Source organism: Lutra lutra, chromosome 2 (assembly GCF_902655055.1).
Source record: "Lutra lutra chromosome 2, mLutLut1.2, whole genome shotgun sequence".
NCBI lineage: Eukaryota > Metazoa > Chordata > Mammalia > Carnivora > Mustelidae > Lutra > Lutra lutra.
The window spans coordinates 77,696,870-77,711,365 of NC_062279.1; the positions used below are offsets into that span (position 1 = coordinate 77,696,870).

Below are 14,496 nucleotides of genomic sequence, written 5' to 3' on the forward strand. Positions count from 1 at the left end.
GAGTGGCTCAGTGGGTTAAGCCGCTGCCTTCGGCTCAGGTCATGATCTCAGGGTCCTGGGATCGAGTCCCGCGTCGGGCTCTCTGCTCAGCGAGAAGCCTGCTTCCCTCTTTCTCTCTCTCTCTGCCTTCCTCTCCGTCTACTTGTGGTCTCTCTCTGTCAAATAAATAAATAAAATCTTTAAAAAAAAAAAGAATATGTATTTTTTAAATAATGTGTGTGTCTTGAATGAAGAACTGGAAAGTAAAAAAAAAAAAAAAAAAAGACCTTACTAAGATTGAAAAATTGAGCTAATTATTCTCTTAATCCTTTGGTTGTATACTGATTGTATCAATTTATGACTGTATATCTGTACATCAATACAGACTATATCATTATAATATTGTTTATGGATATTTCTGGCAAAAGACTGGAATCTTGCAGACAAATCATGTGTTATTAACTTTCTTTTTTTTTAAGATTTTATTTATTTATTTGACAGATAGAGATCACAAGTAGGCAGAGAGGCAGGCAGAGAGAGAGAAAGGGAAGCAGGTTCTGTGCTGAGCAGAGAGCCCGATGTGGGGCTCGATCCCAGGACCCTGGGATCATGACCTGAGCCGAAGGCAGAGGCTTTAACCCACTGAGCCACCCAGGCACCCTACCTTTCTGTTTTCCTTACTTAATACCTTACCTTATAATTCCAGATGTATAATACGGTCTCAATAATGTACCTAATAGGTGGCAATTGTACTATATTTCATGATGTAGCTCACTGAATTTCTTTATGAAAAGTCTTTTTATCCATATTCTCCTGAGTATGAACAATATTGCTATTATTTTAAAATTTTGTAAAGCGGATTCTGAATATTAAAAATAAATATACAAGTGAAATTATAGTCTTCAATATGAAATACATATGAAATGTGGGAAATAGGAAATAAAGATAAAATATGAAGCTTGTGCATTTGACATAGAGTTTTAGGCTCTCAATAGAATGACAACACAGTTTATGAAACACTTGAATGATTTTGTAATAATTTGGCATGCCTCCAAAGCATGGAAGTAGGAAGGAGAACAGTTTAATTAGGACAAGCTAAGAGAACTGCTTGACTATGTAATCGGAAAGCACTGTACCAAAACTGAAATCATAGTTTACAAGTTGCATTTGCCTTCTGTTTTCAGCAAATGGCAGTGAGGTTCATATAAGCAATGTGCGCTATGAAGATACAGGAGCATACACTTGTATCGCCAAGAATGAAGCAGGAGTGGATGAAGACATCTCTTCTCTTTTTGTGGAAGATTCTGCTAGAAAGACCCGTAAGTATACACCTACAGTGCACTTACACACACATCTTGTACTCTACAATTAGGCTTTTTTTTTCTTCAAAAAGCAAAAGCACCAGAAAATTTGGCAAAATGAAGAATGCATTAAAAAAATTTTCAAGCATAAGAAAGATAAGAATCTTAAAATATTAAAATCAGATTTAAGAATTAAACAAGCTTGTGAAATTTTTAATACAACACTAGAATGATTTTATTTCCTTTGCAAGTATGTCCACTATATTTTAGATCCTGTCTTCCCATTCACACATAGAGGAATTTAGTTTCCCCACAAAATCCCTCTCCCAAACGACATGGCATTTCAAGGTTCCAAGATACAGCAGAGAGGGATCCTATAGGTTTAATAAATTCATATATTTCTTTTTCTCTCAGTTGCCTTGCAACTGGTGGTTCATGAGCCCTAGAGCAGGGCTTCTCTGCAGTAAGCCCTGTTCACCATAAGACACTCACCATAAGACATCAATCCCTGGGATGTTTTCTCCATTTAGGGCTAGAAGTCCTTTGCCATTGCTGTACATGTTTCCCAGTTATACCATGTAATAAGAAAAAAGTGTATCATTCTTAAAAAAAAAAAATTATTACCTAGTGAAAGAGGTATGGATAGGGTAGAGATGGTATAGATGGATTTTTAGTTATAGCTAAATTGCTTGGGACTCAAAGTCCTCTTATAGCATGTATCAAATGAATGTTCAATGGACATCCCGTAGACACTTTCTTTCCTCAGTCTCCATATGCCACAGTTTGATTGCTTTAGGAGTGGGTCTGGATGCATTCGGCATGACTATTTTCTTTGCTTCTCAGTCTGATTTGTTATACTATTTTACAAGTCTTATTAATCTAATTTATTGCAAGGGCCCTATATTTGGAGGACTCTAGTTTGGCTTGCTTATTTCTCTGAATCAAGTTTTTGAACAAGGGTAAAGCATTGTCTTGGAATCTTATTTCTCTTTAAATCAGTGAGTATATGACATATTAGTGGATCCAATGGGGAAGAAGGATCTTATCTAACTCCTGACTACCAATATATCTTTGTCTATATTTGGTCTGCCTAGGACAATGATCATTACAAACAAATATTTAAGAAGAAAATTTTTAAGGTAGAAAAACAGAAAAGAAAGATGGATTTAATAACCTGGATAAGGTCCACCATAATTTGTCTACTCCTTTTATATATTTCTGCTAAATACCAATTTGCAATTCACTTTCTGTTAAAAAATAACTTTAGATGACAAGTAATTGGATACTTTGGCTTTCTTTGTCCTTTATGATGACATTTGTGACACATATTTTAATTTCAACTTTCTATCCTGATTTTCTTTTACTGTTGGTCAAGTATTTTTTTAATATATTTCCTTAGTTACAGGATTAAAATACTTAGCCAGAGTTCCTTTAGTGGGTGAATCACTTAGTATTTACCAGCGTGTAAATTTGAGGATAATTTTAAGGAAGATTTAAAATAATTTGATTCATAAACTTAGTCATATGAATGTTTGCTTAATTATAAATAGTTTCTGAAATCATGTTTTTATTTTATTTTACTTATTACTTTAAGCTTTTAGGTCAAAATAATACATTTAAAAATTATTTTCATTAACATATAATATATTATTTGCCCCAGGGGTACAGGTCTGTGTATCATCAGTCTTACACATTTCACAGCACTCACCATAGCACATACCCTCCCCAGTGTCCATAACCCAACCACCCTCTCCCTACCCTCCCACCCCCCAGCAACCCTCGTTTGTCTCCTTCCCAATCCCATCTTGTTTCATTTTTTCCTTCCCTCCCCCCAAGCCCCCTGCCCTACCTCTCAAATTCCTCATATTAGAGAGATCATATGATAACTGTATTTTTCTGATTGACTTATTTCGCTCAGCATAATACCCTCTAGTTCCATCCACATTGTTGCAAATGGCAAGATTCCATTTCTTTTGATGGTTGCATAGTATTCCATTGTGTGTGTGTGTGTGTATATATACATATATATACACACATACATACACACTACATCTTCTTTATCCATTTTTAATAATTTTTGAGATTGCATGGTATTAAAATAAGAAATAACATTTTTTTCAGTTTTAGTAATTCAGGCCTTACTACATCTATATTTATAGAACTTTCAAAGTCATGTTACAGGAAAATAAAAGTGAAAGATTTGGAGCATTTTGTTCCTAAGTCTGGATATAAATTATTTGTAGATGTTCCTTATGTATTTAAATTATGTAACATTTTCAAAGAGAAAGGAAGAAAACTAGGGGGTGCTTGGGTGGTTCAGTCAGTTAAGTGCCTGCGTCAGTTCAGGGTATGATCCCAGGGTTCTGGGATCGTGACCCGCATGGGTTTCCCTGCTCAGTGGGAGTCTCCTGCTCCTTCCTGCTTCTCCCCTCACCCCTGCTCATTCTCTCTCTCTTTCTCTCTCAAATAAATAAAATCTTTAAAAAAAATGAGAGAGCAAACTAACAGATTTCATTTTTTAACTGAATTAACTCATTTATTTTGGTAAGAGCACAGCATAAATTCTATCTTCTTAAGTTTTTAAGTGCATGACATTTTATTGTTAACTATAGACACTGGGTTGTGTAACAGATCTCTGGAGCTTGTTTATCTTGTATAACTTTGACTTTATACCCACTGAACAACTCTTCATTTTTCCCTCCTCCGCATCACCTCACAACCACCATTCTATTTTGTTTCTATGATATTGACTCTTTTAGATAGTTCACATAAGTACAATTTCACAGTCTTGGTATTTCTGTGGCTGTCTTGCTTCAATTAGCATGATGTCTTTCAGGTCCATTTATGTTGTCATAAATGGTAGGATTTCTTTCTTTTTAAGGTGAAATGATATTCCATTGTATGTATATACGATGTTTTCTTTATCCATTCATTTGTCAGTGGATATTTGAGTTGTTTCCATATGTTGGCTATTGTGAATGATGTTGCAATGAATGTATGAGTACAGATAGCTCTTTGATCATGATTTCAGTTCTTTTGGTTATATTCCCAGAAATTGGGTTACTGGATCATGTGATAGCACCATTGTTATTTTTTGAGGTACCTTTATGCTTTTCATAATGACTATATCATTTTTCATTACCACCAACACGGCACAAAAGTTCCAATTTCTCCACATCCTTGCCCATACTTTTATCTTTTGTTATAATAATAACCATACCAACAAGTGTGAGAGAATATCTCATTGCAGTTTTGATTTGCATTTCTCATGCTCAGTGAAAATGTTTTCTTGCATTCCATAGGTTGACTTCTCACTCTCCTGGTTTTTGTTCATATGATACAGAAAAGAAGAAACTGAAATGTAAGAATGTCTGTGTGGTAGCAGACAAGCTTTCCTTAGGATGTCTCCTAGTACTCAATAAACTGTCAGAATCCTGTATAACAAAAACAAAAGCAAAATCAAGTGGAGATCACATTAGAGAAAGGTGTTGGCTTTTGTAACCTACTTCTTAAGGATTGCTCTGGGTTCTCTTCTAGTAATTCCATGGACAAAGACCAATATTGGTTATACAATATGCATTTTGGATATGTAGATATTTTCAAAAAAGCCAAAGGAAACAGTCACAGAGCCATCAGTGATACTTTCATCTTCTTATTTGCACTTATTAAAAAATTACTGACCGTTCTGCATTCACGAAAAATAAATTCACAGGTCATTTTCCCTTTCAGTAGTGATGGGATACAATGTGCATCCAAAAAAGCAGATTGCTATCACAGAAGAGCACGAACTTTGCCATTAGACATGAGTTAGAGTCATTGTCCTACCACATAATAGTTCTATGATTTGGAGCTATTACATAACCACTCTGAGCTCTAATTTCTTTATCTATAATGATCTGGTATGAATATTAACTCACTAAGGGATATCTGTGTAGATATTATAAAGCACTTTCCATAGTGCTAGACATAAAGTAGCTCTTCCTCCACTTCATGCTTATTTTATGAAAGTAATTATTTATTCCTTGCAAGAAATATTGACAGAAGTTATTCTTTAAAAACTCTAGAGAATCTAGTAATTGTTAGAAATTAGAGTTTCTAAAATGAATGATACATAGAGACAAATAGAGATTGATCCAGATATTAAGATAGATGTAGAGATAAGGGGAGAGAGAGAAAGAGAGAGAGAAATGAGTATATATAGACATCTATGCAATTACATATCCAAATATAAAAATCATTATTTCATTTTACATTAAAACAATTTGACTCAAGTGATTAGAGAATACATTTTTTCTTTAATATAGCTATTAAGATATTTTAAATAATATCTTGTCACCAGAGTCCACTTTTTTCACAGAATGAAAACAAAAGCTACACTTTACTTCTCTTTACACCAGTTTATATTCTTATTACATTTTTTAAATTTTTATTTTATTATTTTTTTCAGTGTTCCAAAATTCATTGTTTAAGCACCACACCCAATACTCCATGCAATACATGATCTCCGTAATACCCACCATCAGGCTCATCCCCCACCCCACTCCCCAAACCTTCAGTTTGTCTCTCAGAGTCCACAGTCTCTCATGGTTTGTGTCCCCTTCCAATTTTCCCCAACTCATTTCTCCTCTCCATCTCCCAATGTCCTCCATGTAATACCTTTTGCTCCACAAGTAAGTGAAACCATATGATAACTGACTCTCTCTGCTTGAATTATCTCTGTTTCACTTATTTCACTCAGCATAATCTCTTCCAGTCCCATCCATGTTGATCCAAAAGTTGGGTATTCATTTCATCCTTTCTGATGGAGGCATAACACTTCATTATATATATGGACCTTATCTTCTTTATCCATTCGTCTGTTGAAGGGCATCTTGGTTCTTTCCACAGTTTGGCCACTGTGGCCATTGCTGCTATGAACACTGGGGTACAAATGGCCCTTCTTTTCACTACATCAGTATCTTTGGGGTAAATACCCAGTAGTGCAATTGCAGGGTCATAGGAAAGCTCTATTTTTAATTTCTTGATGAATCTCTACACTGTTTTCTGAAGTGGCTGCATCAACTTGTATTCCCACCAACAGCGTAATAGGGTTCCTCTTTTTCCACATCCTCTCCAACACTTGTCTTGTTGATTTTGGCCATTCTAACTGGTATAAGGTGATATCTCAATGTGGTTTTGATTTGAATCTCCCTGATGACTAATGATGATGAACATTTTTTCATGTGTCTGTTAGCCATTTGTGTCTTCTTTGGGGAAGTGTCTGTTCATGTCTTCTGCCCATTTTTTGATGTGATTATCTGTTTTTTTTTGTGTGTTGAGTTTGAGGACTTCTTTATAGATCTTGGATATCAGCCTTTGTCTGTAGTGTCATTTGCGAATATCTTCTCACATTCCGTCAGTTGCCTCTTTCTTTTGTTGACTATTTCCTTTGCTTTGCAGAAGCTTTTGATCTTGATGAAGTCCCAAAAGTTCATTTTCATTTTGTTTCCTTTTCCATTGGAGACACAGCTTGAAAGAAGTTGCTGTGGCCGATGTCATAGAGGTTACTGCCTATGTTCTCTAGGATTTTGATAGATTCCTGCCACATGTTGAGGTCTTTTATCCATTCTGAGTTTATCTTTGTGTAGGTGTAAGAGAATGGTCAAGTGTCATTCTTCTACACATAGCTGTCTAATTTCCCCAGCATCATTTATTGAAGAGACTGAGTTTTTTCCAATAGATATTTTTTCCTACTTCATCAAAGATCATTTGACCATAGAGTTGCAGGTCATATCTGGGCTCTCTACTCTGTTCCACTGGTCTACGTGTCTGTTTTTGTGCCAGTACCTTGCTGTCTTGGTGATCACAGTTTTGTAAAAGCTGTAAAAGCTTGAAATCAGGCAACGTGATGCCCCCAGTTTTGTTTCTCTTTTTCAACATTTCCTTAGCAATTCGGGGCCCCTTCTTGTTCCACACAAATTTTAGGATTGTTAGTTCCAGCTCTTTGAAAAATGCCAGTGGAATTTTGATCAGGATGGCATTGAAAGTATAGATTGCTCTAGGTAGTATAGACATTTTGACAATGTTTATTCTTCTGATCCATGCTCATGGAATGGTCTTCCATCTTTTTGTATCTTCTTCAATTTCTTTCATGAGTGTTCTGTAATTCCTCAAGTACAGATCCTTTACCTCTTTGGTTAGGTTTATTCCCAGGTATCTTATGGTTCTTGGTGCTATAGTAAATGGAATAAATTCTCTCATTTCCCTTTCTATTTTTTCATTGTTAGTGTATAAGAAAACAACTGATTTCTGTGCATTGATTTTATATCTCGTCACATTACTGAATTGCTATATGAGTTCTAGTAGTTTGGGGGTAGAGTTTTTTGAGTTTTCCATATAAAGTATCATGTCATCTGTAAAGAGAGAGGGTTTGACTTCTTCTTTGCCAGTTTGAATATCTTTTATTCCTTTTTGTTTTCTGACTGCTATTGCTAGGACTTCTAGTACTATATTGAACAGCAATGGTGAGAGTGGACATCCTTTTCATGTTCCTGATCTCAAAGGAAAGGCTGTCAGCTTTTCCCCATTGAGGATGATATTTGCTATGGGTTTTTCAGGGGTAGATTTTATGAAGTTGAGAAATGTGCCCTCTATCCCTATACTTTGAATCGTTTTAATCAGGAATGGATGCTGTATCTTTTCAAAAGCATTTTCTGCATCAATTGAGAGGACCATGTGGTTCTTTTCTCTTCTCTTACTGATTTGTTCTATCACATCGATTGATTTGCAAATGTTGGATCACCCTTGAATCCCATGGATAAATCCTACCTGGTCATGGTGGATAAACTTTTTAATGTACTGTTGGATCCTATTAGCTACAATCTTATTGAGAATCTTGGCATCCATATTCATCAGAGATATTGGTCTGAAATTCTCCTTATTGGTGGGGTCTTTGCCTGGTTTGGGGATGAGGGTAATGCTGGCTTCATAAAAAGAGTCTTGAAGTTTTCCTTCTGTTGCTATCTTTTAAACAGGTTCAGGAGAATAGGTATTATTTCTTCTTTGAATGTTCAGTAGAATTCTCCAGGGAATCTGTCAGGTCCTGGGCTCTTATGTTCTGGGAGGTTTTTGATCACAGCCTCAAACTCATTACTAGATATTGGTGTATTCAGGTTGTCAATGTTTTCCTGATTCAGTTTTGAAAGTTTATAGGTTTCTAGGAATGCATCCATTTCATCTAGGTTGCTTAACTTATTGGCATATAACTGTTGATAATAATTTCTGATGATTGTTTCTATTTCCTTGGTATTAGACGTGATCTCTCCCCTTTCATTCATAATTTTACTAATTTAGATCCTCTCTCTTTTCTTTTGTATTAGCTTAGCCAATGGTTTATTGATCTTATTGATTCTTTCAAAAAAAAAAAAAAAACACCTTCTGGTTTCATTGATGTGTTCTACTATATCCCTAGTTTCCATCTCATTGATCTCTGCTCTAATCTTGATTATTTCCTTTCTTGTGTATGGGGTTGGCTTAATTTGTAGTTGATTCTCCAGTTCCTTAAGGTGTAACAAGAGCTGGTATAATCTGGCTTTTTCAATTTTTTTTTTCAATTTTTTTTTCAATTTTTTTTTTTTTTTTTTTTTTTTTGAGGGAGGCTTGGATAGCTACGTATCTCCCCCTAGACCACCTTTGCTGTATCCCATAGGTTTTGGGCTAAAGTATCTTAATTCCTTTTGGTTTCCATGAATTGTTTAAGTTCTTCTTCTTTGATTTTCTGGTTGATACAAACATTCTTAATCAGGGTGGTCTTTAGCTTCCAGGTGTTTGAATTCCTTCCAGTTTTTTTCTTGTGGTTGAGTTTCATTTTCAAAGCATTGTGGTCTGAAAATATGCAGGGAATAATCTCAGTCTTTTGGTATTGGTTGAACCTTTTTTTGTGACCCAAAATATGGTCTCTTCTGGAGAAAGATCCATGTGCATTTGAAGAGAATAAGTATTCTGTTGTTTTAGGATGGAGTGTTTTGTATATATCTATGAGGTCCATCTGGTCCAATGTGTCATTCAATACACTTGTTTCCTTTTTGATTTTCTGCTTGCATGATCTGTTTTTTACTGAGAGTGAAGTGTTAAGATCCCCTACTATGAAAGCATTCATATTGATATGAATATCTTGATTAACAGTTGTTTTTTGTAGTTGGTTGCTCCCATATTGGGGGCATAAATATTCATAATTTTTAGATCTTCTCGGTGGATAGATCCTTCAGGAATGATCTAGTGTCCTTTTTATCTCTGACTGCAGTCTTTAGTTTAAAATCGAATTTATCTGATAAATATTTATCACTACCCCACTTTCTTTTGAGGCATGCAAGATGCTTCTCTATCCCTTCACTTTCAGTCTGGATGTAGCCTAAGGTTCCAAATAGGTCTTCTGTAGACAACATATGGACAGGTCCTGTCCTTTTATCCAATCTACAACCCTGTGCTATTTTATGGGAGTGTTCAGGCCATTCAAGTTGAGAATGATTATTGAAAATTATGTTTTTATTGACAGCACATTGCCTGTGAAGTCCTTGTTTCTATAGATTGTCTGTGTTAATTTCTGTTCCATGACACTCTTGGATTCTTTCTTCTTTTATAGAACCCCCCTTAATATTTCTTGTGGTGCTGGCATGGTGGTCATTTACTCTTTTAAACCTTGCCAGTCTTAGAAGCTCTTTATTTCTCCATCCATTTTGAATGTCAGCCTTGCTGGATAAAGTATTCTTGGCTGCATGTTCTTCTCATTTAGTGCCCTGAATATGTCTTGCCAGAACTTTCTGGCTTGCCAAGTTTCTGTGGACAGATCGGACATTATTCTGATGGACCTTCCTCTGTATGTGAGGAATCTCTTCCCTCTAGCTGCTTTTAAGAGCTCTTGTCTAAAATTATTATTCATCAGTTTCACAATAACATGTTTCGAGGTCTTTCTAGATTCATGTCTTGGGGAGGGGTAGTGTTTCTGCCTCTAGGACATGAACGCTGGTTCCATTCCCCAGATTGGGAAAATTTTCATGGGGAATTTGTTCAACTATATCTTCTAGTCTTCTTTCTTTCTCCTCTCCATCAGGGATCCCAATAATTCTGATGTTGGAATGTTTCATAGAGTCATTTACTTCCTAATTCTACTTTCATGGCTTCCAAGCTGTTTGTTCCAGGACTCCTCCTGATCCTTTTTTTTTTTTTTTTTCTATCAGTTTCTCTTCTAGATCAATAATTCTATCTTCTGCCTTGGTTACCCTAGCTGTTAGGGAATTTAAATTAGATTGGAACTCATTAATAGCATTTTTTACTTTCTTCCTGGGCAATTTTCACTTCTGCCTTAAATTGATTCAATGTTGTCATTAATGGTTTTCTCCAACCTCGCCATTGCCTGCATAATTGTTACCCTGAATTCCCTTTCCAAAATACTGTTTATGTCCATATCCAATAGCTCTGATGGAGAGAGCACAGTCACTTAATTTTTCCTCTGTTGGTTGTTCCTCCTCCTAGTCATTTTGGTGAGAGGTGGTTGAGGGGATGTGTAGCTGAATATATCAACCACGATCCAGGCAAGGTGCACCCTGGAATGCTTCTGAGCAATCAAAGTCACCATCAAAAAGGAAGAAAAAAAAAGAGAGAGAGAGAGAGAGAAACAGAAGACCCAACTAAAATATGCCCTAGAAATAAGATTTATGAGGTATATAAACAAATCGGACACACACACACACACACACAAAAGACCAACAAAAGTAAATGACAAGAAAAACAAAACAAAACAAAAAAAACAGCCAACATGAACCCTAAGGATGAGATTTATATAATACCAGAACAAAAACAATTACACAGGAATACTGACTGAAAAAGATGGAAAGGTGGTTATAAATCCTGGATGTGGGCAAGGAAGTTTATTTTGATTCTTCCTGGGTGTATCTTGATATCTTTGTTAAAGGACTCAACTTTCCAGAGATAAAGGGAGATTAAAACTGGTTTATATAAAGAGGTAATATTGATTAGGGAAAGAGTATTACCTTGAAGTTTATATATATGTATATTAAAAAAAATAGAAAAGAAAAAGATGGGTGCCTGGGTAGCTCAGTGGGTTAAGCCTCTGCCTTCAGCTTGGGTTGTGATCCTGGAGTTCTGTGATCAAGCTCCACATTGGGCTCTCTGCTCAACAAGGAGATCTTCCCCTCTCTCTCTGTCTGCCTCTCTGCCTACTTGTGATCTCTCTCTGTCAAATAAGTAAATAAAATCTTTGAAATGGAAAAATACAGGTATATGTATGAAAGAAGTTCAAGTTTAAAGATTATTATGGAATATGTTGTATTAAACCTCTAGTTATAATGGTAAGTAGGTTAAAAAATTTTAAAAAAAGAATAGTGAGAATGAATTAAAAATCAAAGTTGTATCTATGTAATATACTGGTTTTAGGGCAATACCAGGAGCTTAATATATTGTTTTTGCCTGATATTGGGGTTTTACAGTTTTATGGGGCCCCTGTGGTAGTTGTCCTCTCATTCTTTTGTCTGCATTTCTTGGGGAGGGGTCTGCTGTATTGTTTTTCACTCAGTTTTGCTTGGGTTGAGTCTTCCTACTCCTTATCAAGGGGCTGGGCTCTGTGGAAACTGGTTTTAAGCTTTTGTTCTCTGGAAGTTTATGTTCTTTGGCAGATTTTTGCAGCTTTTTGGAGGTTTAGTGGAAAGCAAATTGCACCCAGACCTCCGTCTCAGAGAGAAGCCTCAGTCTGTTCCCCTTTGGGTGGTCCAGAACACACAGACTCCCCTTCTGCAATCTCTGCTGAGCCGTGCAACCTCCCATAGGCAGTACACATCCCCAGCTACCATCTCAGGGGTCACTCAAAGCACCCACCTGTTCCTGCACCCTTGTGCCAAAACCACAAGTGATAATTGTCCAGGGAACCCACTTCCAGTGGCTGCCTTTGCCAGGACTGCTGTCTGGGTTTGTCCATTTCAAGTCTGAGCTGGAAGTGTTCAGACTCTTGGCCAGTCCTAGAGACACTGGCTAGTGCCCACACGGAGCACTCTCAGGCATGGGTGGGGAGTGTGGTTCAGACTGTGGTCACGCAGTGAGCACAGAGTGCAAAAGGCTTGATTCTAGAGAGTGCCCACCAGATTCCCTCAAGCCATGCAACCCTGGGGGTTCTGGGACCAGGAATTGAAGGCTCTGCTGCCGCATTCTCCTTGGCATGGGTGGTCTCTGGCGGTGGCCATCCTGGGTCTGTGGCCTTAGGCCCATGCCCATGACCACCTGATTCCACCAGTTGCCCTTTCAGATCTTTTGCTCTTTGAGTGTTCTTAACCAGACTCTAAGTCAATGCTGGTCCCCAATCATAGAGCACTTTCATATTGGGTTATTACTTTCCAGTGGGTTGCTTCTGGTGGCTCCCTCCCCCTTCTATTTATCCTTTGATATCAGTCTGATCATTCCCAGTATGCTTTACCTGTCCACTGGTGTCTTCTGCCCTCATAGAGATCCAGAAGTGTATAATCCTACATCTGAGGCTGGTTTCATGAGTGTTCAGAGTTTTCTGGGTAGATAATTAGCTCACTTTATGGGATCAGTTGAAACAGGGTCTCCTACTTCTCCACCATCTTGCCCCTCCTCCTATTACATTTTAAAATTCTTCTGTAAAGTTTTCCATTTTCTTTTTTGAAAGATGCAGAGAAGAGAGGTATTAAATTCCATATAGACGGTGATAAACATGGGGGAAGACTTACAACTTTTGGACTAAATGACACAACACTCTTAAGGTTGTTTAGCTACAGCTTCAGAGCAATCATCTGTTATTTTCTACATAATAGAGCAGTCATAGTAATATCAATCACATTTTTTCCCCTTATACTACATTTCCCAACAGGATGATATCATTGAGTGAACAATTCATGCAAAGCATCATATGGCTAAGGAGTTTATGTTTTGCTTGTAACCTAATCTTTGGATTGGAAAACCTTGAGTTACAGTGCCCAACTTTGTCAACAAACCTCATGAAGTTTTCTCATATGACAAATTGAACTACAAAAATGCTTCAGAGTAATCTCATTTACAGGTACATTAGGGATAGGGTTTGAGAACTAAGATTTAATGGGGTGATATACAGAGAGGATTTAAATGTAAAGAAGAGTAGAAATGGGCCATAGGGGATTGTAACAGATGATATGAAATATATGAGGGGGTTTTAGGCAGAGGTAAATGTTATTCATTTGAAAACGGCTTGCAAGTGGCATAAGCACTTGATACATTTCCATTCCCAAACGGAGTTCAATTCCCAGATGATAATAATTCATCTTCAGGATTAAGGTAAATGAAAAGCAGTGTGAGTGTAGGCTGCTATTGAAAGCTTTTAAGCTACTGGCTGCATTAAGCACTGAGCACAGATTATATCACACCTTGCTAGGATTTTAGTAAAGGATATGATTAATCTAGCTTAATGTAAATATTAGGACAGAATGTCAGAATATATTGTAATAGTATATACAACTTTACTTTTTATCATTGTCACAGTCAGCATTATATTTGGAAATACAGAGCCTTTACAACCATCCTTATTTTAGAATTAACTTCAGTAAATTAATATTAGTTGACAATTATAAAATAAATTAATTATAAGATTTTCTAAAACAATATTTTAAATGTGGTAAGTTCAACAAGATTACTTGAATGTACAAATTATATAAATATAGATTGCTAATGTAAATTAGTAATATTACAAAAATACAATGACTAATTAATAGTACATGGACTTTAGAATATGGTAAAATGTAGCCATTCATACCTGAATATTTCAAAAGATAATGTAAATGTTTAAGATGTGTTTGCCTATTTTGGAAGTAGAGGAAAGGGACTTTGAGAACTTCTTTGGATGTTCTAGCAGGGGAGTACAGCTACTCCTATACCCTTGACCAAAATAGCACACCTTGATAAGGTCATCCTTTTCCACTGGGGTGCAGCTTAGGAAGGATGCACATGTAGCAGACAGGGAGGAAAGGGACACATGCCTAGCCAGTCAGATCAGCCAAGTCAACCCTGGCAGTCAATTGGGTGACAGAGAGCCAGATTGCCTACACCTGAAACTAATAGTACACTGTATGTTAACTAAGTAGAATTTAAATAAAAACATGTCAAAAAATAAAAAGAAACTGAAAAAAAGTTGAGTAAAGAATCTTAAAATAGATTAAAACATGGTCTTTTTATATAT

At 36.4% G+C, this 14,496-nt stretch overlaps 1 protein-coding gene across 4 annotated transcripts in view; it reads left to right on the forward strand.

Annotated features, from left to right (window-relative positions):
• The window catches only part of FSTL5 (follistatin like 5), a 758,840-nt gene that overhangs the window by 608,644 nt on the left and 135,700 nt on the right, over positions 1-14,496 (forward strand). For all 4 annotated transcript variants that reach the window (XM_047717766.1, XM_047717769.1, XM_047717768.1 and 1 more), the window contains exon 10: positions 1,164-1,298. In XM_047717766.1, the coding sequence (XP_047573722.1) occupies positions 1,164-1,298 (135 nt within the window). The remainder of the gene's footprint in view (positions 1-1,163; positions 1,299-14,496) is intronic.